Raw genomic sequence first — 21,790 nt, forward strand, 5'->3', positions numbered from 1 at the left:
TCTTATATATTGGAAACTTGAGAAGTAGTAAGTTGTGGGTATTATATCTAGAAGAGGAACTTCGTAATAAAGATACAAAATTCAGCATGTACTTAGGAACTTCTCCACTGAGAATTTTAAAGGCGGTGACACCCAGTTTAAATTTTATTCTCTCCCTGATTGGTAGCTAGTGGAGTTTAGAAAGATAGGGTTGGGAAGATTCAGACCATGATAATCTGAAGATTAGTCTAACCCCTGAGTTCTGCACTTGCTGTAGATGGTGAATCGATGATTTGGAGCATATAGCTAGAGCTAGATTGCAGTAGCCTAGTCTAGGGAGATTTAAGGATTGTACTAGAAGTCAGAAAGCTTCTACAGTGTAATATTTTTTGAAAATCCTCAGGTTTTTTTTTAAATATAATGAAGGATTGTTTGATGGTAGACTGAGTGTGGCTCTGCAAGGATAGTAAGTGATCTATCTCCACTCCTAAGGTTTTTGAGTGGAGGACTAGGGAGAAGCAATTTCCATCCAGTATTAGAGACTTGATGTATCTGGGGTCTGCTTTAGAGCCCAACCATAGGAACTTGGTTTTATTTTTGTTCAATTCAAGCTTGTAGAGTGCAGTCCAATTTTCTATTATGCTGACACTGGTTCTGATAAGATCGACTGTGTCGGACCATGCTCGAGAGACAGGGATGATCATAGTGATATCGTCTGCGTAGATAAAATGTTTTATCTTACCTAGATTGAGAGTAATACCCAGGGTCTGCATTAATAGATTAAAGATGGAGGGGGAGAGTAGGGAACCTTGGGGGACCCCGCTGGATGGGCTCCATCTATCAGAAAGCATCTCGTCCTTCTTGATAACGTAGCAGTGGTTTGTTAAAAAAAACCATGGAACCATGATAAGACTGAGCCCTGGCTGCTGAATTTGGATAATCAGCTCGAAATCCACTAAGTCAAAGGCGCTTCTTCAGTCGAGTTACATGACAATCGCACATTGTCCTTTACAGAGTAGCTCTTTGGCATATGTTACTGTATCAGTATCTGTATCAGTACTGTAGTTTTTTTCTGAAATCCAATTGAGAGAATGTTGAATTTTTGGAAATAGTGGGTCTAGTTGTTCGGCCATGTAGTCCTCCATAGCCTTAACAAATAGAGTACAGTAGTTGCTTACTTCAGATGTACTCTTTTAGATTTTTTGGTATGAGGGTAAGAACAATATTGCTTCCAGTAAGAGGGAATTTTCCAGAGAGTAAGTGGAAGTTTAGCCATTGAGTGAGGGTGGCAAAGAATGTTGGGGAAGCTAATCTAATTAGGTAAGGTGGGCAGACGTCCATACAACAGACTGACTTGGCATATTTTGTGAAAAGGCATTTCACCTCTGGGAGTTCTATCTCCTCGGATTGGAACCAGATTCTGTCGGCAGGTGTAAAAATGGGGGAATAAAGTGGTGAGTCGTGGCCAGAGTTTGATGGGTTGAGTTGGCTTCTGACTGTCTGGCTCTTCGTTTGGAAGTAGGTGGCCAGGTCTGTCGCAGATGGGGGGGAAGAGTTATCACAGGTATTTACTAGGTGGTCAACATTAGTTAACTAATCAAGAAGGGAGAATATTTTTACAGGCCAAGGAAGAATAAGAAAACAAAAGATAAATCACTCCTCTGCCCTTCCAGGGACCCCACTGACAACGACCCTTTGTTTTGTAGGTACAGTCATTGCTAATCCTGTAGCACTGGGGTTTGTGATTTCTAGTTCCTCCTCTTCTGCTTCCAGGGATATCATACCAGTTCTTCAGCTTGAGGGAAGGTGGAGTTTGGGTGTAGAGTCTATTGATTGTTGTAACCTGTGTTCACCTGTCATCTTGCAGTTCGGTTTCACCCTTTTCTACTTTAAGTCTGTCAAGTAGCATTTCACAGACGTAATCATCATTGTCATAGATGTTTCTCAGCCTTGTCATGTTCTCTCAGTTTTGCCAGCAGTCTCCTGTGGGAGCAGACTTGCAGTCGTCCTTTATCTTGAACAGGTTTCTTACAATGAATCAAGATATTCATCAAGACAGCGGCAGAAGCTGTAGAACTGAATGCATCTTAGGTAACATAATGTTTCCCAATCATCCGTCTATTATTAGACAGTTTCCTATTTTTACTTCAGTAGAGTCTCTATTAATTTTCCATTACTGAGGTGAGGCTAACAGGCATATAGTTCCAACTTCCTCTCAGCTATCACTTTAATGAAAAAAGACTATGTCTGCTTTTCTCCAGTCTTGTAGAATCACTCCAGTCTTCCTGAAGCTACTTAATAGATCCTTCAGTAGACATATACCTCTGTGAGTTCCATTGGGATCCTAGTATGCATCCCACCCAGACCAATGGCATTGTCCACTTTCAGTTTTGCCAATCCTACACTATGGAGGTTTAATGAAGACAGGAGATGGCAAGATGTCAACAAGATGAAGCCATTTCCCCTTGCAGCCGCTATATTGGTGACACCAAAATAAACAATCCGCTGCCGCATGCTTGTTGGTACCATTTTTATTTCATCTCAGTTACAGAAACATGCTGGCTTGTGCAGCATATGGATGTACACAGAGGAGCCATCAGAATGGAATAACCTTGCATCTAAATCATAATCAGTGTGTTATTTTGAGGGGCTGGTTATAGGAACACCCTAGCATGCATTGTATTGGTGCTGAGATGTTTTCACCTAGTAAAAGGCCACCAAAACAGAGAACATGTTATAAGAATCAGGTGCTCAATATTCGGAGTTTTTATTTTAAACTACATAGGTTTTTTTTAAACTTAATTAGATTGAAACCTGGGAGTCTTTAAAATGTTTTTCTTTCCTGTGTGTAGATCAAAAGAGAAAGATGGTATGTGGGAACATGCTCCTTTTGTTTTGTGGAATGCAGTGGTATGTTATAAAAATAACATACTACCTAAATTTGTGGTTGGTTGTTTTGTTTTAAAAAAACATTTTTCTTTTCTTCTTCTTTTCATATTTTATTATTTTTATATTTGTATTTTATATTAAGATTTTTTGGTATTGTTAAGTTTTTGATGATTGTAAACCGTCTTGGACCTATTGGATTTGGCAGTATATAAATTATTGGATTAGATTAGATTAGATGAAATGCACTATAATTTTATACACTGTACACAGCTGCTTATCTACTTCTAGTTTCTCAGCTCAGTCAGCAAAGAAAAGATGCAAAGTTATCACTGACTTATAACAAGGCTGTGTGGGATCTCAAGAGGTCAGCTAGCCCAACAGTTTAGGATGTACTCTGTAGAAGTTGTTGACTTTGGTGATATGTGTATGGATGTCTGTTCTAGTGTGTACATGTGATAATGTTTTTATGATTTCTGAATATGTGGCATCATTAAAAAACAGAGTTTTACATGTCCAGTTGGGCAGATAGTGTTCAGAATGAGCTACTTTTATTATCGACCAGAAAAAAAGAGATAAGAGTTTTCAGTTTTGGCACAGTATAAGTCATCACAAGAACAAAATATCAGAAAACCAGTGGATTGCATTATAGCCCATTTAGTAATGTTTCAACAAATACAGATCTGCATGAAACCACTTATTTATTTTTATTATTTTGACTTATAAATCACGGGATAATCTGAGGATAATTTGAGAGCGGGAGACTTGTCTAGATGCGGTTGTGACACAGTCGGTGGGAGGAGGGTGCTAGTGTAGAGCACGAGCAGCAGGTGCAGGCAGACCTGAACTGGGCATAGACCCTCTAAGTGGCCGCAAGGTAACCTCAGGCAGGTGGCTAGGTGATTCATGACAATAACATCAGCAAAATTTGCCCCTTCCTCTCCGAGCACACCACCTGAACTCTCATCCACTCTCTCATCACCTCTCGCCTTGACTACTGCAACCTACACCTCACTGGCCTCCCACTTAACCATCTATCCCCCCTTCAATCCGTTCAGAACTCTGCTGCCTGTCTTATCTTCCGCCTAGACCGATATGCTCATATCACCCCCTCCTCAAGTCACTTCACTGGCTTCCGATCAGGTACCGCATACAGTTCAAGCTTCTCCTACTAACCTACAAATGCACTCAATCTGCAGCCCCTCATTACCTCTCTACCCTCATCTCCCCTTACGCTCCTACCTGTAACCTCCGCTCATAGGACAAATCCCTCCTCCACCACCGCCAACTCCAGGCTCCGCCCTTTCTGCCTCGCCTCACCCTATGCTTGGAATAAACTCCCTGAGCCCATACGCCAAGCCCCCTTCCTGCCCATCTTCAAATCCTTGCTCAAAGCCCACCTCTTCAATGTCGCTTTCGGCACCTAACCATTGTACCTCTATCCAGGAAATCTAGACTGCCCCCAATTTTATTGACTGCACGTTTTGTCCTTTAGATTGTAAGCTCCTTTGAGCAGGGACTGTCCTTCTTTGTTAAATTGTACAGCACTGTGTAACCCTGGTAGCGCTTTAGAAATGTTAAATAGTAGTAAATAGTAGGAACTTGATATACTGCCTTTCTGAGGTTTTTGCAACTACATTCAAAGCGGTTTACATATATTCAGGTACTTATTTTGTACCAGGGGCAATGGAGGGTTAAGTGACTTGCCCAGAGTCACAAGGAGCTGCAGTGGGAATTGAACTCAGTTCCCCAGGATCAAAATCCACTGCACTAACCACTTGGCTACTCAAATAAAACTAACATACAAAGGCAGCGATAAGCATTTGCTATTGTTTTAATACAGAAATATCTTTATTGTCATCATAAGCAAAAATAAAGATATATAGCGCAGCCCTGAAATCCACAATACAGCATTGCAAATAACAAAGCAAGCTCCTTCCCTTCACAGGCTCCTCAGAAACTCCCCCAACACCCCCCAACTCTCCTTACATCCCTCCTCCAATCACCTCCTAACAGACAGCCAGATGCACTAACTGCTTGGAAAGAGCCCTTCCCTTACCGATCCCTTAGCGAATTGGTAAAAAACAGGCATGCATGAAGGAAATTGCATGCAAATGAGCTGCTCAATGTTAGCTCATTTGCACGCTATTTCCTTCCAGTCGGCCAGCTGAGCATGCGCAGAGCAGCCAAGCGTTATGCTGGCTGCTCTGCGCGTGCCAAAGACGGCTTCATACATGCAGACAAGCTGCATGTATAATAGCCGTCAATAAATTGCTGGGCATTTTGTGCAGCAGAGGGAGAGAACGGGAGAGAAAATCGGGGATCGGGACGTGTGAGGACGCCCAAATCAAAACTATTTGGACGTCCCTTTCGATTATGCCCCTCCAGGTCTCTCTCAGTCAATCACAGCGTGTTTGCAGCTAAACATGCTATGATTAGCTCATTTGCATTCCTTTTTTGTTAGCTGCTACCGTGACAGGAAAATGGCTCGGAGAACCCTTTTGTGCATGTCCCAGTTTACTACTTGCATGCTAAACTGGCTAGAACCAGTTTAAAAACTACGTTGCTGGCTCATTAAGTTTAGTGCATCTGGCCCAGAGAGAATGCAAAACCCAGGAGCTTTAATAAAACTATATAATCCTCACATGTTTGCTATTGTTTTCAATCGCGATGACTATTGTTTTAATGTCACCAGTATGGCAGCAAGCTCCGTCCACTGTCTTCAGCCCAGATAATGGGCCAGATAGGCTCATGCCATTCTTCATGGGTTCCATTGCCATCTTTCTGAGAATCCAGACAGGGTCAGAGGAACAACGTTTTCACTGAAGGAGCCAACAAACCAATTTCCAGTGCCACCCCCAAGCTCCCTAGTTGTTGATGCTGTACTGGGCAATATAAGGATGAGGCTAATGCCTCAGGTGTCCAGCCCATTCTACTGACTATGATCTTTTTATTTCTCACTAATTCTGCTGATGTGAAGCTCGAATACATATCCAGTAACTTAAAGTCTCCTAAGAACAACATTCCCCTCTTCATTCTCATCTTTTCAATGTCTTTGGCTAGATATCTGTCCATTTTCTCCAAGTCAAATAATCTTAGATCATACCCATGTAGATGAAAAAATTGCTGTTTTTGTCCAAGCTAGCCCACCTTGCACCCTCATTTCTTTATTCCCCCTGTACTTCAGTTTTTTTAATGTAATTTTTTACATATGAGCTACTCCTCCCCTTTTTCTGTCATCTCTATTCTTCTTTAACAGATGATATTCCTGTTTGTTTGTTTGTATTTATTTGGATTTTGCTCACACTTTTTTTCAGTAGTAGCTCAAGGTGAGTTACATTCAGGTACACTGGATATTTCTCTGTCCCAGGAGGACTCACAATCTAAGTTTGTACCTGAGGCAATGGAGGGTTAAGTGACTTGCATAAGATCACAAGGAGCAGTGGGATTTGAACTGGCCACCTCTGGATTGCAAGACTAGTGTTCTAACCACTAGGCCACTCCTCCACTATCATTCCTGGGAACTGAATCATACTTCTGTGAAAGCAACAATATTCATGTCTGTTTTCACCACAAGGTCTTGCCAATCTGGAATTTTATTGCTTAGACTATGAACATTTGTACTCATAGCTTCCCAGCTAGTTCTTTTTTCTTGTTGTATACCCTGCATATCCTCATATTTGCTCTCTTCTTCTCTCCTGTTATCTAATGAAACTATTGCTTTCATGCTTTTTCCAACAGCTCACCTTTGCTTTCAGTGGAAACAGCCCAAATCAATGGGCTTCCATCTGCCACCCTTTCCTTTTCTTTAAATACCTGATAGCATATAATCTGAATTTTTCACAGATGATCTATTTTCCAGAAACAGAGAAGCAGGTTATCATTGCAGTATAGCCTTTTATTATTCCATATATGGCTTCAGCGCCAAATACACCTAAATCGTTTTGTGTATACAAGGTTTTGACTAACATAATAAAGGGCTCCTTTTAAGAAGCAGCGTTACTGATTACCGTGCGCTGAATACGAAGAAGCCCATTCAATTCCCCCACACCTGTATTTAATTGCTTAATTTATTCTGGATTTTAATCCCTTCAGAGATTACTCTATATACCTCAACTACTTTTTTGCTTGTGCCAGAGAAAAGCTGTTGTCCCCCTCCAGCTTATTTTATGTTATTTTATTATTTTTTAAAATTAATTATATTTTACAGCTCAGAGATGATACAGAAATTTGTAATTAACTTAAACCAATTATCTCTATTAACATTAAGTTGAAATTTACTTAATTCCTTCGACCTTTATAATTAGGCAAAATAGATTCAAGAGAGAGAAATAACATACTACTATTAAAGTATACTTTAAAATAAATCAACACAGGAGATACTGCTGATCTATTTCTTCTTCCAAACTATCACACAGTGTGCATTTTGTTAGTTAACATTCACATTCACTTCTTCTTTAGAAACCAAAATCTCTTTTAACTGCTTAGGATCAAAGAACTGAAACTGCTTAGTTTGAAATAACACTCGGCATATACAAGGAAATTTAAGTACAAAATTGGCCCTAAAGCCAAAGTCCTCTGATGCATAGCCAAAAAGGCCTTGCACCTCTTCTGCGTTTCTCTAGATAAATCTGGGTAAATTCTTATTTTAGATCTTAAGAACAGAGAGTCTAAATGTCTAAAGGAAAGTCTTAGAACAGCATCTCGATCCATTTCTAAAGCAAAAGACACCACTGCAGTGGATCTTTGAGTAACAACTTCCAATGATGATTCCAAAAAGGATGTCAAGTTCTCTTATATTTGGTTGAGAAATTGCAGTAACAAATTTTGTATTATTCTGTGTGTTGCACATGAACTATAGGAGGCAGTGAGTCACTCGGCATCCCCAAAACCTCTACCAAATATTTTTTCACCATATCCACAGGTGTTATCAATGGAGACCTTGGAAAATTGGTTAGTCTCAAATTAAGTTTCCTAGTTTAATTTTCCAAATATTATAATCAACGTAAGGTAAAATTTCTTTCCTTCATTGAGATTGGACCCAAATTCTCCAATTTTGTAATTTTTCCCCTAGTTGTTTCATTCAGGTACACTGGATATTTCTCTGTCCCAGGAGGACTCACAATCTAAGTTTGTACCTGAGGCAATGGAGGGTTAAGTGACTTGCATAAGAACTGCTTGGATAAGAACTGCCTCGGTCAAAACCTTAATTTCTGCAGTATTTTTTAAAATTAAAGATTGCAAAGAGGAATGCAAAGTGTATGTCAAATCCCAGAGTGACTCCATTGTCCCTACGGCTGGTTTAACTAAAGCCCCCAATGATAGAACAGAGGGGGGAGCGATGAGTATCTGGTTCAGATTGGTAACTATCTGTAAAGGCAAAACATGCATTGAAATCTGTTCTCCTACCAGACCATTCTCGACCACCTCACTCAGCATGGGCAGGTTCCCTCCCTGCACGTTCTGCTCCTCTTCTCCTGGAGAAGGAACTGTAGGACTTACTTTCATGCCTCCTTCTCCTGGCTGTGGGGGAGCCACACGCATGATGGGGCTTAAGGAAACCCCTTCTACACTGCTGGCTGACACGGATACATCGGCGCCAATAGCAGGGGAAGAAGATTGTCTAGGTCCCATTGTCACCCCGAAGTGCTCCAACGTCGGTTGCTGGGAAGGGTGAGTCCTGGTAGGGGTTGACGGACATTCCCGTACCTTTCCTCTCCTTTTCCCCATCTTACGAGGGGTTTAAGGGTCGTTCTTGGCTCTAACTCAGAGCGCGTCTGGGAGCATCTGGTGCTGCAACTCACTATGCCGCCATCTTGGATCTAAACCCCTCCGGCTTATTTTAAATGCTAGTTTAACTTGAAATGCTTAAGCCCTGTAGGAGCTTTCTTGGATGGATATTTACTATCCCAATTGTAAAGATCATTTAATTTCTTAGATTTCCATCCTTGTTCTAGAATAAAATGTGTACCGTATCTTATGGCTCTTATTTTTAAATCAGTTTTTTAAAAAATGCTTGAAATGTTCTAGGTCAGTACTGAGCCAGTGGCCATCAGCAGTTTTATAAATACCAACCACTACTGGTTAATTTAAACCCAGATATTCAGTGCTGGGTCATATCTGGGCACTGTCACTGAAGAACCAGGTCAGTGCCCAGAAGTTATTTGACTGTGGCTGATATTCAATTGTAATTACATGGAGGGGCATAATTGAACGAAAACGTCTATCTCCATGGGCGTTTATCTCCAAGAACGGGTCCGTGAAGGGGCGGACTGAACCGTATTTTCGAAAAAAATAGACGTCCATGTTTTATTCGACAATTTGTGAGCTGGGCGTTTTTGTTTTTCAGTGATAATGGAAAATGAAAGCGCCCAGCTCAAAAACGAATAAATCCAAGGCATTTGTTCGTGGGAGGGGCCAGGAGTCGTAGTGCACTGGTCCCCCTCACATGCCAGGACACCAACCGGGCACCCTAGGGGGCACTTTTACAAAAACAAAAAAAAAGGTTAAAGAGCTCCCAGGTGCATAGCACCCTTCCCTTGTGTGTTGAGCCCCCCAAATCCCCCTCAAAACCCACTGCCCACAAGTCTACACCATTACTATAGCCCTAAGGGGTGAAGGGGGGGCACCTACATGTGGGTACAGTGGGTTTGGGAGGGTTGGACGACTAAGCATTAAGCAGCACAATTGTAACAGGTAGGGGGGGATGGGCCTGGGTCCACCTGCCTGAAGTCCACTGCACCCCCTAACAACTGCTCCAGGGACCTGCATACTGCTGCCAGGGAGGTGGGTATGACATTTGAGGGTGAAAATAAAAAGTTGTGAAACATCATTTTTTGTGGTGGGAGGGGGTTAGTGACCACTGGGGGAGTCAGGGGAGGTCATCCCCGATTCCCTCTGGTGGTAATCTGGTCATTTAGGGCACTTTTTGGGGCCTTATTCATGAAAAAACAGGGTCCAGGAAAAGTGCCCTAAATTCTAGCTACAAACGCATACTTTTTTCCCATTATCGGCGAAAGGCGCCCATCTCTGTTCGGGTGATAACCACGCCCCAGTCCCGCCTTCACCACGCCTCTGACATGCCCCGTCAACTTTGTACGCTTCCGCAATGGAGTGCAGTTGAAAACGTCCAAGTTCGGCTTTCGATTATACCGCGTTATTCGTTTTTGGGAGATAAGCGCCTATCTCCCGATTTAGGTCGCAATATAGGCATTTTTGTCTTTCGATTATAAGCTGGATAGTGTGTTCTGCCCCCATATTCATAGAGGCAGGTTGTTTATTTTTTATATGTACATGTTGGACATTGTTATATCAGATTGCATTGCCCGTAACAGTTTACATTGCTTGTGCCTGTAAGAAAGGCAGGAAGTGCCTTTGGACTACAAATATTAGTCTTCCTGCAGTGCTCTGCAATAGGCTTTTCCTGAGCACATGTCCCAGTTCCCTATGCCTTTTGGGATTTTTCCTATTGGCTGGGCTCTTGTACCTGTCCATGTGGGCTGTAGCCCGCCCTTCTTCTCTCCTTTTGGGGATTGAGAGTGTGACTGCAGCATAGTCTTATAAGAACTGTAAGCTAACTTTGGATGCCCCTGTTGCATACTCGTCATTCAAGCTATTGTAAAATGACCAGGTTTCTACCATTTAAAAGTATTGGCAGCATCTACTCATCAGTCAGTGCTGAGATTTCCTGGCTTCTCTGGTCCCAGAAAACAACAAGGCAAACGATATGCAAAATCCAACGTGGAAAACAAACCAGCAGATCAGTATAATATGCAAAAAGACTTTATTGAGGATACTGTGTATGAAACAAATGCCCGACACAGGCCGTGTTTCGCCCAACAATAGGGCTGCATCAGGGGCTAGTCTGTATCTTCCTTAAATAAGATCGGTATCAAATTATATGTCAAAGCAAGGATATAAGGAAACTTCTTCATAAAAAACCAGCATGAGCAGCATAAAATAGAATATCCTGGATGACGCCAGATAGACAATGAATAGCCTGCTAACGAGGGCTGGAAAAAAAATCCAGGATATTCTATTTTATGCTGCTCATGCTGGTTTTTTATGAAGAAGTTTCCTTATATCCTTGCTTTGACATATAATTTGATATTGATCTTATTTAAGAAAGATACAGACTAGCCCCTGACACAGCCCTATTGTTGGGCGAAACACGGCCTGTATCGGGCATTTGTTTCATACACGGTATCCTCAATAAAGTCTTTTTGGATATTATACTGATCTGCTGGCTTCTCTGGTTACAAGTGAGCTGGTGAGAACATACTCACAGTCTGCAAGGCAGAGACTCTTGTTCAGAACATCTAACTGTAAGTCATATTTCCTTTGTTTGATTTGCATTAAAGAAGATTTTGGTTCAAGAGGTCTGAGTCTTCATAGTGATGTTCTATACTCTGGTTAACTGCATGCTAATCTCCTGAGTAGACAGAACCTACCAGGAGAGAGAGCAAAACATAGTGTGACCCACAGGGCTACTCAGGATAGAGGGAAACAGAAGAAGCAGACTATTCCTTTCAGAGAACCCCCAAAGCTTACAATGACCCTTGGGAATCTGACCCAGAAACCCAGAGAAGCTCTGTACCTAAGAAAACTACAGGTCCCTGGGAAACCCCACATAAAGCAATAGCCAAGACCTTAAGGGAGGGCAGGAGTAAGAAAACCTATAGAATAAGGCACAATAAGCCCTGGTGGAGATTCAGGAAGTTTTCCTTTGAAAATTAGCTAGCATAAAGTATGTTTGCACAAAGAGTATGATTACTTTACACCTTTTATTTGTGTAGGTTTGCCAACACCAGGGAAAATAGGCATATGTTTAAACACATGATGTTTGTATGCTGTTTTTTCTCCTCTGACTTCAAGACACTCTCATAAATAAAACGTAAGAATAGCCATATTGGGTCAGACCAATGGTCCATCTAGCCCAGTATCCTGTTTCCAACATTGGCCAAGTCAGGTCACAATAGCTGGCAGAAACCCCAATAGTAGCAATGTTCCATGCTACCAATCCCAGGACATGCAGTGGCTTCCCCATGTCTGTCTCAATAGCAAACTATAGACTTTTCCTCCAGGAAATTGTCCAAACCTTTTTTAAACTGAGATACGCTAACTACTGTTGCTACATTCTCTGGCAAAGAGTTTCAGAGCTTAACTATTCGTTGAGTGAAAAAATATTTCCTATTTGTTTTAAAGGTATTTCCTTATGTGTTCCCCTTGGTTGCTCTTCTTGAACCTTTTCTATTTCCGTTATATCTTTTTTGAGATATGACAACCAGAACTAAACATAATACTCACGATGAGGTCCCACCATGGAAGAATAAAAAGCCATTGTAGTATTCTTGGTCTTATTTACCATCCCTTTCCTAATAATTCCTAGCATCCTGTTTGCTTTTTTGACCACTGCTGAATACTGGGCAGAATATTTCTACAATGACAACTAAATCTTTTTCTTGGGTGCAGTCTGCTAAGGTGGACCCTAGCAGCAGAGAACCATGATGTGGATTATTCTTCCAAATGTACATCACTTTGTATTTGTCCACATTAAATTTCATCTGCCATTTGGATGCCCAGTCTTCCAATTTCCTAAGGACTTCCAGCAATTTTTCACAGTCCGCATGTGTTTTAACAACCTTGACTAGTTTTGCGCCATCTGCAAATTTAATCACCTTACTTGTCAGTCCAATTTCCAGATCATTTATAAATATATTAAATAGCACCAGGCCCAGTACAGATCCCTGCGGCACTCCACTATTCACCCTCCTCCATTGAGAGAAATGGTCATTTAATATAAACCTCCGTTTTATATTCAATAACCAATTCCTAATCCACAAGAAAACATTGCCTCCTATCTCATGACTTTTTAAATTTCTCAGGCGTCTCTCATGTGGAACTTTATCAAAAGCTTTCTGAAAATCTAGATACACTACATCAACTGGCTCACCTTTATCCACGTTTATGTCTTCAAAGAAATGAAGCAAATTGGTGAGGCAAGACTTCGCTTGGCTGAACCCATGCTGATTCTGTCCCATTAAACCTTGTTTGCCTAGGTGTTCCGTAATTTAATTCTTTATAATAGTTTCCACTATTTTACCCAGCACTGATGTCAGGCTTACTGGTCTGTAATTTCCCCTATCACCCCTGGAACCCTTTTTAAAACTCAGCATTACATTGGCAGCCCTTCAATCTTCCGGTACTACAAATGATTTTAATGACAGGTTACATATTATGAATAGCAGATCATCAATTTCATGTTTGAGTTCTTTTAGAATACTTAAATTCATGCCTTCTGGTTCAAGCGATTTACTGCTCTTTAATTTGTCAATTTGGCTTAGTACATCTTCCAGGATCAGCGAGATTTCTTTAAGTTTCTCTGCATCACCACCTTTGAAAACCACTTCTGGTACAGGTAGATCTCTTACATCTTCTTCCATAAAGGCTGAAGCAAAGAATTCATTGAGTTTCTCTACTACGGCCTTGTTTTCCCTGAGGGCCGCTTGTGCTCCTTCGTGATCTAACGGTCCCACAGATTCCCTCACAGGCTTTCTGCTTCTGATGTACCTGAAAAAGTTGTTACTGTGAGTTTTTGCCTCTGCGGCAAGTTTCTCTTCATATTGTCTTTTAACCTTCTTTATCAATGCTTTGCATCTAACTTGCCAGTGCTTATGTTGCTTCTTATTTTCTTCACATGGATCCTTTTTCTATTCTTTGAAGGGAATTTTTTTGGTTCTTATAGCCTCTTTCACTTCATCTTTTAACCATGCTGGCTGTCATTGTCTCTTCTTTCCACCTTTGTAAATACGAGGAATGCATCTGGTCTGGGCTTCCAAGATGTTTTTTAAAAACAAAATCCAAGCCTGATTTAATGGCTTAACTTTTGCAGCCAACCCCTTTCCTTCTTTTTAACCATTTTCCTCATTTTATTATAGTCACCCTTTCAAAAATTAAATGCTGCTATAGTACATTTCCTATGTGGCTTCATTCCAGGTAGTAGCTCAGACTAGCTCATGTTATGATCACTGTTTTCCAGCGAACCCAACACCTCTACCTCTCTTAGTATGCCCTGCATTCCATCAAGGACTAGATCTAACATGGCTCCCGCTCTTTTGTTGTTCCTGGACCAGTTGCTCCAAGAGATGAGCATGATTATAAAGACGGATATGTCTTTATAATCATGCTCAGGCTGCCCGTTCTTGTTTGCTTAAATTCACTTTACATCTTGGTAAATACTACTACTACTTAACATTTCTAAAGTGCTACTAAGGTCACGCAGTGCTGTACAATTTTAACAAAGAAGGACAGTCCCTGCTCAAAGGAGCTTACAATCTAATGGACAAGTATGCAGTCAATCAATCAATCAATCAAACGGGGCAGTCTTGGTTTCCTGAGTAGAGGTAAATGGTTATGTGCCGAAAGCTACAGTGAAGAGGTGGGCTTTGAGTAGGGATTTGAAGATGGGGAGGGAGGGGACTTGGTGTATGGGCTCGGGAAGTTTATTCCAAGCATAGGGTGAGGCGAGGCAGAAAGGGCGGAGCATGGAGTTGGCGGTGGTGGACAAGGGTACAAAAGGAGTCAGCCCGGCTAACAGCAGAAAACACCAATAAAAGACAAACTAGACTTGTTCCTCAGACAGTTCCAGTAGTGGAGATGACGTAAATGATCCACCGGGGGATCCTGGAAGAGACACACACACAAGTAAATGAGGTTCTATTTCTTCAACATCTTTTAGTATGCACTTCTTAAAGGTGGATAAAACAGCGTCTAAATCACCCGTAGGTGTCCATTTAGAAGGTTCACTGACTATAGATCTATCTAAGATTTCATCATGTCCCTCATCAGCAAAAAACAATTTCAAATTCAATTTGCGTATAAATTTTTCAATATCCATTCTAAACTGAAAAGAATCATGAAAGCCGGTGGGTACGAAAGAGAGACCCTTAGATAGTACCTTGATCTCATCTATTGTTAAACGTTTGTTAGAAATGTTCACCACTGCTGGTTGCGTCTTTGTGATCTTGTCTGAGGGCGCTGATTCATACCGCAGTTCGACTTGCTGCGTGGTTTCCAAGTTTTGTTACTTGTGTGTGTGTCTCTTCCAGGATCCCCCGGTGGATCATTTACGTCATCTCCACTACTGGAACTGTCTGAGGAAAACTGAAATCTAGTTTGTCTTTTATTGGTGTTTTCTGCTGTTAGCCGGGATGACTCCTTTTGTTGGCACTGAGCCCGGATATTCAATGCCTGGCTGTTTCTGTTGACCAGAATTGAGTATCCAGGTGTTCTTTGGCCGATTTCAACTTATCTGGCCAAGTTGATATTCAGCGCTGGCTGGTTAAGACAGGCCTGCTAGTTTGGTGGTTTTAGCCAGCGACTCGCTGAATATTAGTGGATAGCCAGTTATATTGCGCGATATAATAAAGCACTAAGCAGCAATATTCAGCAGGAGATAACTGGTGATCTCTTGCTCAATATTGCCAGATAGCTGGTTAAGTGCCTTTTAACTGGTCAGGAGCTGTTCGTGGCTGGTTAAATAGTTTTAAACATCGTGTGGCATGACTATACATTGGTGTAAAAGTATATATCTCAAAAAACATAGAGAGGAATTAAAAAAGGTGCAGAGAAGGGTGACAAAAATGATTAAGGGGATGGGATGACTTCCGTATGAGAAAAGGCTAAAGTGGCTAGGGCTCTTCAGCTTGGAGAAAAGACGACTGAGGGGAGATATGATAGGGGTCTATAAAATAATGAGTGGAGTGGAACGGGTAGACGTGAAGCATCTGTTTACTCTTTCGAAAAATACTAGGACTAGGGGGCATTTGATGAAGCTAGAAAGTAGTAAATTTAAAATGAATTGGGGAAAATGTTTCTTCACTCAATGTGTAATTAAACTCTGGAATTCGTTGCCAGAGTTAGTGGTAAAGGCGGTTATCTTAGAGGGGTTTAAAAAAGGTTTGGACAGCTTCCTAAAGGAAAAATCCATAGACCATTATTAAAATGGACTTGGGGAAAATTCACTGTGTATTTCTGGGATAAGCAGCATAAAATATTTTGTACTTTTTTGGGATCTTGCCAGGTATTTGTGACCTGGATTGGCCACTGTTGGATATAGGATACTGGGCTTGATGGACCTTTGGTCTATCCCAGTATGGCAATACTTATGTACTTATGTACATTCCACATCATAGTGCACCTGTCAGCTCAGAGTACAGAACGGCATCTAACACCCAATGAACAGAAAGGTTTCTGATTGCAGACTTACCATCTGTGGAAGCTGAATGTCAGCAAGACTTGAAATGAGGGCTTGACTCAGACCAGCCAACTCTTTCAGCAGACTCTCATTGTTCTGTTCCATGAGTTTGTTTTCCTCCTCTATTGTTTTCAAATTGCTTTCCATTGATGTAATCTGAAATAGAAACAACTAAGCAGCTTGAAATGGTGAGTTTAAGCAGAATGTAAAGTTTCTTCTTGAATGCAAAGCATGAAAGGTGAAAATCTGGTAAAGAAATTATCAACTCTGGGTACTATGCACAGATATTTATTTAAATGGAACACTGATTGGCAACATTTACTCACATAGGGATGGAAAGATGAGATTTTATGAGCTCTGAAGAACAGTACTCTGCAGTCATCTTGGGTTTACAGGACAAATCGACAGGGTGACTGAGAATATCATTGTGAATCTGTTTCAGAAAATGTGGTACTCCTATAGCACCTTTCATCTGTTTGTTTTTCCACAATACATGTACTATTAGCAATTGCAATTTGGTAAAAATTAAACATTGAGATAGATGTTAGATGGGAGGGGAATTCACACATCTATGTCAGGAAATGTGGCATTCCCATACTGTTTTTACAAGAGGCTGTGCTAAACGTAAAGCTCTGTAGAATAGGAGCAGGGCTGCAAAGTTCAAACCCCTCCATTTCCAGAGGGAGCAGCAATTTTAGAAAGCTGTACGTGAGTAAAAAATATATACAGCTGACCCTCACATAGACATGGGAGTAGCTTTGTAAGTATACTGTTCCCTCTAAAGGGCCTCAATCAGAGCATCAACAAACCCACCCCAATGCTAACTTCCCCTCCCCTTGCAGCACACACAACTCTCCCTCCTAAGCAACTCCCCCTCCCCCGCAGGACACACAACCCCTGATGCCAACTCCTTAACCCCCAGCAGTATAGCCAAACTTCTCATGCCAACTTTCCCTTCCATGGCAGCACATACAACCTCCTCAAGTGCCAACTCCTTCCTGTGGCATGTAACCCCCCCAAACAACTAATCCTCCAGCAGTACATGTCTCCGCCCCCCCCCCCCCCCATGCAGGCTCCTTGGCATGGCACTAACCCCCATATGGAGAACCTGACATGTGCAGACCTCAGGTTAACACCCTGCCCCGTCCACCCAGATTAAGCCCCTCAAAAATCTTCCTCCCACTGCAGGCCCCCTACCCGCCAGTCTCAGTCACTGGGCATTTTGCCTATAGGTGGAAGCATGACCATAATAATACCACAATAGTACCATTAGAGGTCTTGGCAGCCATTTTGAAGAGTCAGGAATATGAGGTGAGAGCGAGTGGGCATTACCCCTGTCCCATTAAATACCAGGACACCCCTTGGGTCATAGGGGAGGGTGTGGGAGGTAGATTTTTGAGGGGCTTGGTCACAGGGGTAACCTGGGAGAGGTGGCATAGCAAAATCTAAGCATAAATGCAATTAATGAGATAATGTCAGAGACAGGTAAACTGAATCCTAATAGTAGGAATAAAATGATACAGTGTCAGAAATATATGCACTAAAAGAACACACTAGAACAATCATATAACAGAAATATGATAAATGCCAGCATTCATAGTAGGCAGCATAGAGGAACTTATGGTGGCAGAACGATACAAAGGAAACCCCTTAACAGGCAACTTATTAGAACGGTCATATAACATTGATTAAATAAATTAAACACAATGTTAGCAACCTTACTAGGCACACATTATACCATTCAAACAACATAGACATGAAGTACATGTTGTCAGTATGATAAAATGAAACATCTTAATAGGCAACTGAGGGAGGGCAAGTAACATATATAGACAAGATGGGTAGAATACAGGGGGGAGGGGGAGGAAGTAGGGAAGGAGAGAGATGCTGGACACCATGGGAGAGGTGGGGGAGGGAGGGAGAAAGATGCTGGGCACTCTTTTTTTTTTTTTTTAGTATAGACAAGGCTTCCCACTGTAAAATAGGAAATGCATGTCTGTTTTAGGAATGTCCAAACCATGACTCTGCCCCCTTAAAATATGTGTCCCAGGGGTTCTATGTGTTCAAACAGGAGCTTTGTAAAATTGCTGTTTGGAGATGTACAGGAGAAATAGGGAAGGGGGAACCATGGGGGGGGGGGGGGGGAGGATAAGGAAGGAGAGAGATTCTGGATATTGTGGGGGGGAGTTGGGAAAGAGAAATGGTGTATACCTTAGGGGTGAGGTATGGCAAGACAGGTGCTGTGATACGGAGGGGTAGGGAAGGAAAAGGTACAGGAGATGCTGTTCACCATATCTCAAAAAAGATACAGCGAAATTAGAAAAGATTCAAAGAAGAGTGACCAAAATGATAAAGGGGATGAGGAAAGGCTACAGAGGTTCTTCAGCTTGGAAAAGAGGCAGCTGAAGGGGGATATGACTGAGGTCTACAAAATCCTGAGTGGTGTAGAACATGTAAAAGTGAATCGGTTTTTTTTTCAGTCTTTCAAAAAGTACAAAGACCAGGGGACACACAATGAAATTACATGGAAATACTTTTAAAGCAAATAGGAGGAAATATTTTTTCACTCAAAAAATAGTTAAGTTCTGAAACTTGTTGCTGCAAGATGTGGTAACAGCAGTTAATGCATCTGGATTTAAAAAAGGTTTGGACAAGTTCCTAGAGGAAAAGTCCATAGTCTGTTATTGAGATGGACATGGGGGAAGCCACTGCTTGCCCTGGGATTGTTAACATGGATTGTTGCTGCTAACCGGGTTTCTGTCAGATACTTGTGACTTGGATTGGCCACAGTTTGGAAGCAGGATACTGGACTAGATGGACCATTGGTCTGACCCAGTATGGCTATACTTATGATATTGTGGCCTTGAGTCATCCTGGGGTGGGAGATGGGGTGCATGGTTGAAGGTTCACCTAGGGTGTCAAATACACTTGGGATGACCCTGCATATCTCCCCATATCATTTGGCTTCTAGGCATATGCCTAGATTCCCTGTAGAATAATCATACATTGGTCTTCCTCTTTCTCCCCAGGCAGTTCCTCTTTCTACCTCTTCTATTGATAGGACTCATGAAAATCTGAGTGAAAGAACAGCTTCCTTCTGACCAGCTGGCACCTTCTAATTTCTATGTTATTTTCCCCTGCAAACGTACACAGGGGGCAAATTAGCATGAAAAGCTATCTGGTAGTATTTTTAAAGTCACCAACCAGGCAGGGCAGAGCTTTCTTTTCTAGCTTGGATCTTCATCGGGCTCATTGTTGGAACAACTAGGAAGGGGAGAGCTGCCTGTGATGGGGGGGGGGGGGGGGGGCACGGGGCTGTTGTGAAGGTGTAAAGAAGAAAAGATATCAGAACACATGGATCCCTTGACCTGTGATCTGGAAGACAGTTGTCTTAAGGGCCAATGTGTCTCTGATGATCAAGTGTGAGTGGTTGGGTGCAGGAAGAGTGTTATCATAGGGTCTCCATGTACCCTGTCAATCAGATGGGCAGGGTGTGGGAGACTGTCACTGGGGATTATCTCTGTTCATTGAGTGCAGGTGTTAAGGATGAGGGTTGTCATTAGGAACTCCATATCCCTGCCGTTCAGGTCTGGAGTTGGAGCAACGACAGGTGTTGCCCCAGAGGGCATCATTCTAGCCAGTGAGGGGAGGAAAGTGTTAGTATATTTTTAATAGGGGGTTCAGGATTGTCTCAATATGATGTTACAGCTGTTCTGTATAGCATGCTGTTGATTTTCCTGTTAAATTTTATTACCTGGGTGCTTAAATAGCAATCGATTTACAAGGTAACTTACTTCCAGTTAAGTTCAAATTGTGTTAAAGCAACCATTCATTCTAAGAATCATCCATAATATCAAGATCTCTGATCATATATATGTAACCCACTGAGCGAAAAGGCACCAAAAGCGGGGTTACAAATAACAAAGATAAAGGCTATAAAAGTTTGGAGGGGCAGCTTTCATTTTGGAACGTTTTGTGTACTATAGGTTCAGTAGAATGGGACTATGCAATATTTTTCACCATTTAGATCTTTGTCATGTTCTACAGCTGAAAAATTGCAGGCACCTAAAGTGGGATATGTGATTTCTGTGGTTAACTACCTTTTTATTGATTAACATTTCACATTTTTGAAAGATGTAATTAGTCTATATCCGAGGCTGAAATTTTGAAGGATTATGTAGTTGATATCCCTCTATCTTGTGGTATAAATAAGACACATACTCCACTTTTGGTACCCTTTCACTCAGCGGGTCACATGGATCTGCCATACTTAGGCACTCACACATACACCGGCTCTATGGCAGGTGTAAGTGATTGCACCTAAAAGCTATGGGCATACCTGATTATGCTAGTATTTTATAAAGGAAATTAGGCACCCACTTTCCTTTGTAGGATAGATTTTGCCATGTGCCCTCCACATGCCTAATTCTAGATGTCTTGTTATTCAATTGCCTCAATATTGGTCTGCCATGGTCAACTCCCCAACTCTTCCTGGTATCTAGTGGTGGCAGGAGTAATCCTCATTCACTTTTGTCCCATTAGGTGCCCAGGCTCACAATGACAACTCTGACTTCTAGCGACAGTCTTACAAGAGAGGTTGGGATGTTGCAGGAGGGGGATATAGATTCTGTCTGGAGGAGGGTAGAGAGGGTTCTGTCAGGCTTTGCATCTGCCCCTTGATTTAGGCCCCCAGTCTAAACTGGGAGCTGGCATTTGCATGTGCCTCAGGCCAGATGCAAAAGCTGACAGGGATTTTTTTTTAGTATAGACAAGGCTTCCCATTGTAAAATAGGAAATGCATGTCTGTTTTAGGAATGCCCAAACCATGGCACTGCCATGCCCTCTTCATGCCCCCTTAAAATCTGTGCCTCAGGGGTTCTATGTGTTCAAACAGCAGCTTTCTAAAATTGCTGTTTGGAGATGTACACAATCTAGATGTGTAATATACTGCCATTTACAAGTCTAAATGCTTCTAACATGACCTCTTTTGTGTTGTTTAAATAACCACTCATCATGGTAAGCCACTAAACGCCTCTTGATAATTTGTACTTCTTTTCTAACCTGGGTCTGTAGTTTCTTCATGTCAGCTTCAATCTTCAAGTTTGATTCATTCAATTCTTTAATCTCTTCATCTAATTGTCTAATGTCCTCATCACTTTCAACTTCTAGAAGGAGAGCAGTGGGTCAAATGACATACAATAATAAAAAAATAAAAATAAAAAGTAGTAAAATTAACATATTTCTGATTCTGAATACATGAACGTGTCAATGAATGCAATAAAACAAATACAAATGCATAAATAAACATACATATGACCAAATACAAGGTGATACAATGTGGTCCTTTTCCTAAAAGGTTAAAAAAAAAGTTTCTTTGGGTGAAGAAGAGGGGTATGCAATCCTCTGCCCCTGTTTTGAACCTGAAAGACTGTGATAATGCATGTCTTCAGAAGTTCATAGTCTGCAAATAATCTTGCACACAGCTTTAACCATGGAATCACAAGTTGCAACGATGGTTATAAAGGCTTGCTTTGGCCTACCAGCTCCATTATTTCTTTGATCCTTAATTCTTTAGAATAGCAATGCAAGTCATATAGTCTGCTGTAATGCAATGTGTGTTGTTGGTCTGTCCCTATAACTAGTTTCCCGGTTACAACATGTCCGGAACCT

The 21,790-nt window shown here is 41.6% G+C and overlaps 1 protein-coding gene across 1 annotated transcript in view; it reads right to left on the reverse strand.

The window, feature by feature from the left end:
• The window catches only part of ST18 (ST18 C2H2C-type zinc finger transcription factor), a 353,913-nt gene that overhangs the window by 11,381 nt on the left and 320,742 nt on the right, over positions 1-21,790 (reverse strand). The window contains exons 19-20 of the mRNA XM_030190140.1: positions 21,182-21,285; positions 16,133-16,276 (exon numbers count right to left, since the gene is read on the reverse strand). Coding sequence (XP_030046000.1) covers positions 16,133-16,276; positions 21,182-21,285 — 248 coding nt within the window. The remainder of the gene's footprint in view (positions 1-16,132; positions 16,277-21,181; positions 21,286-21,790) is intronic.

Source organism: Microcaecilia unicolor, chromosome 1, assembly GCF_901765095.1.
Source record: "Microcaecilia unicolor chromosome 1, aMicUni1.1, whole genome shotgun sequence".
NCBI lineage: Eukaryota > Metazoa > Chordata > Amphibia > Gymnophiona > Siphonopidae > Microcaecilia > Microcaecilia unicolor.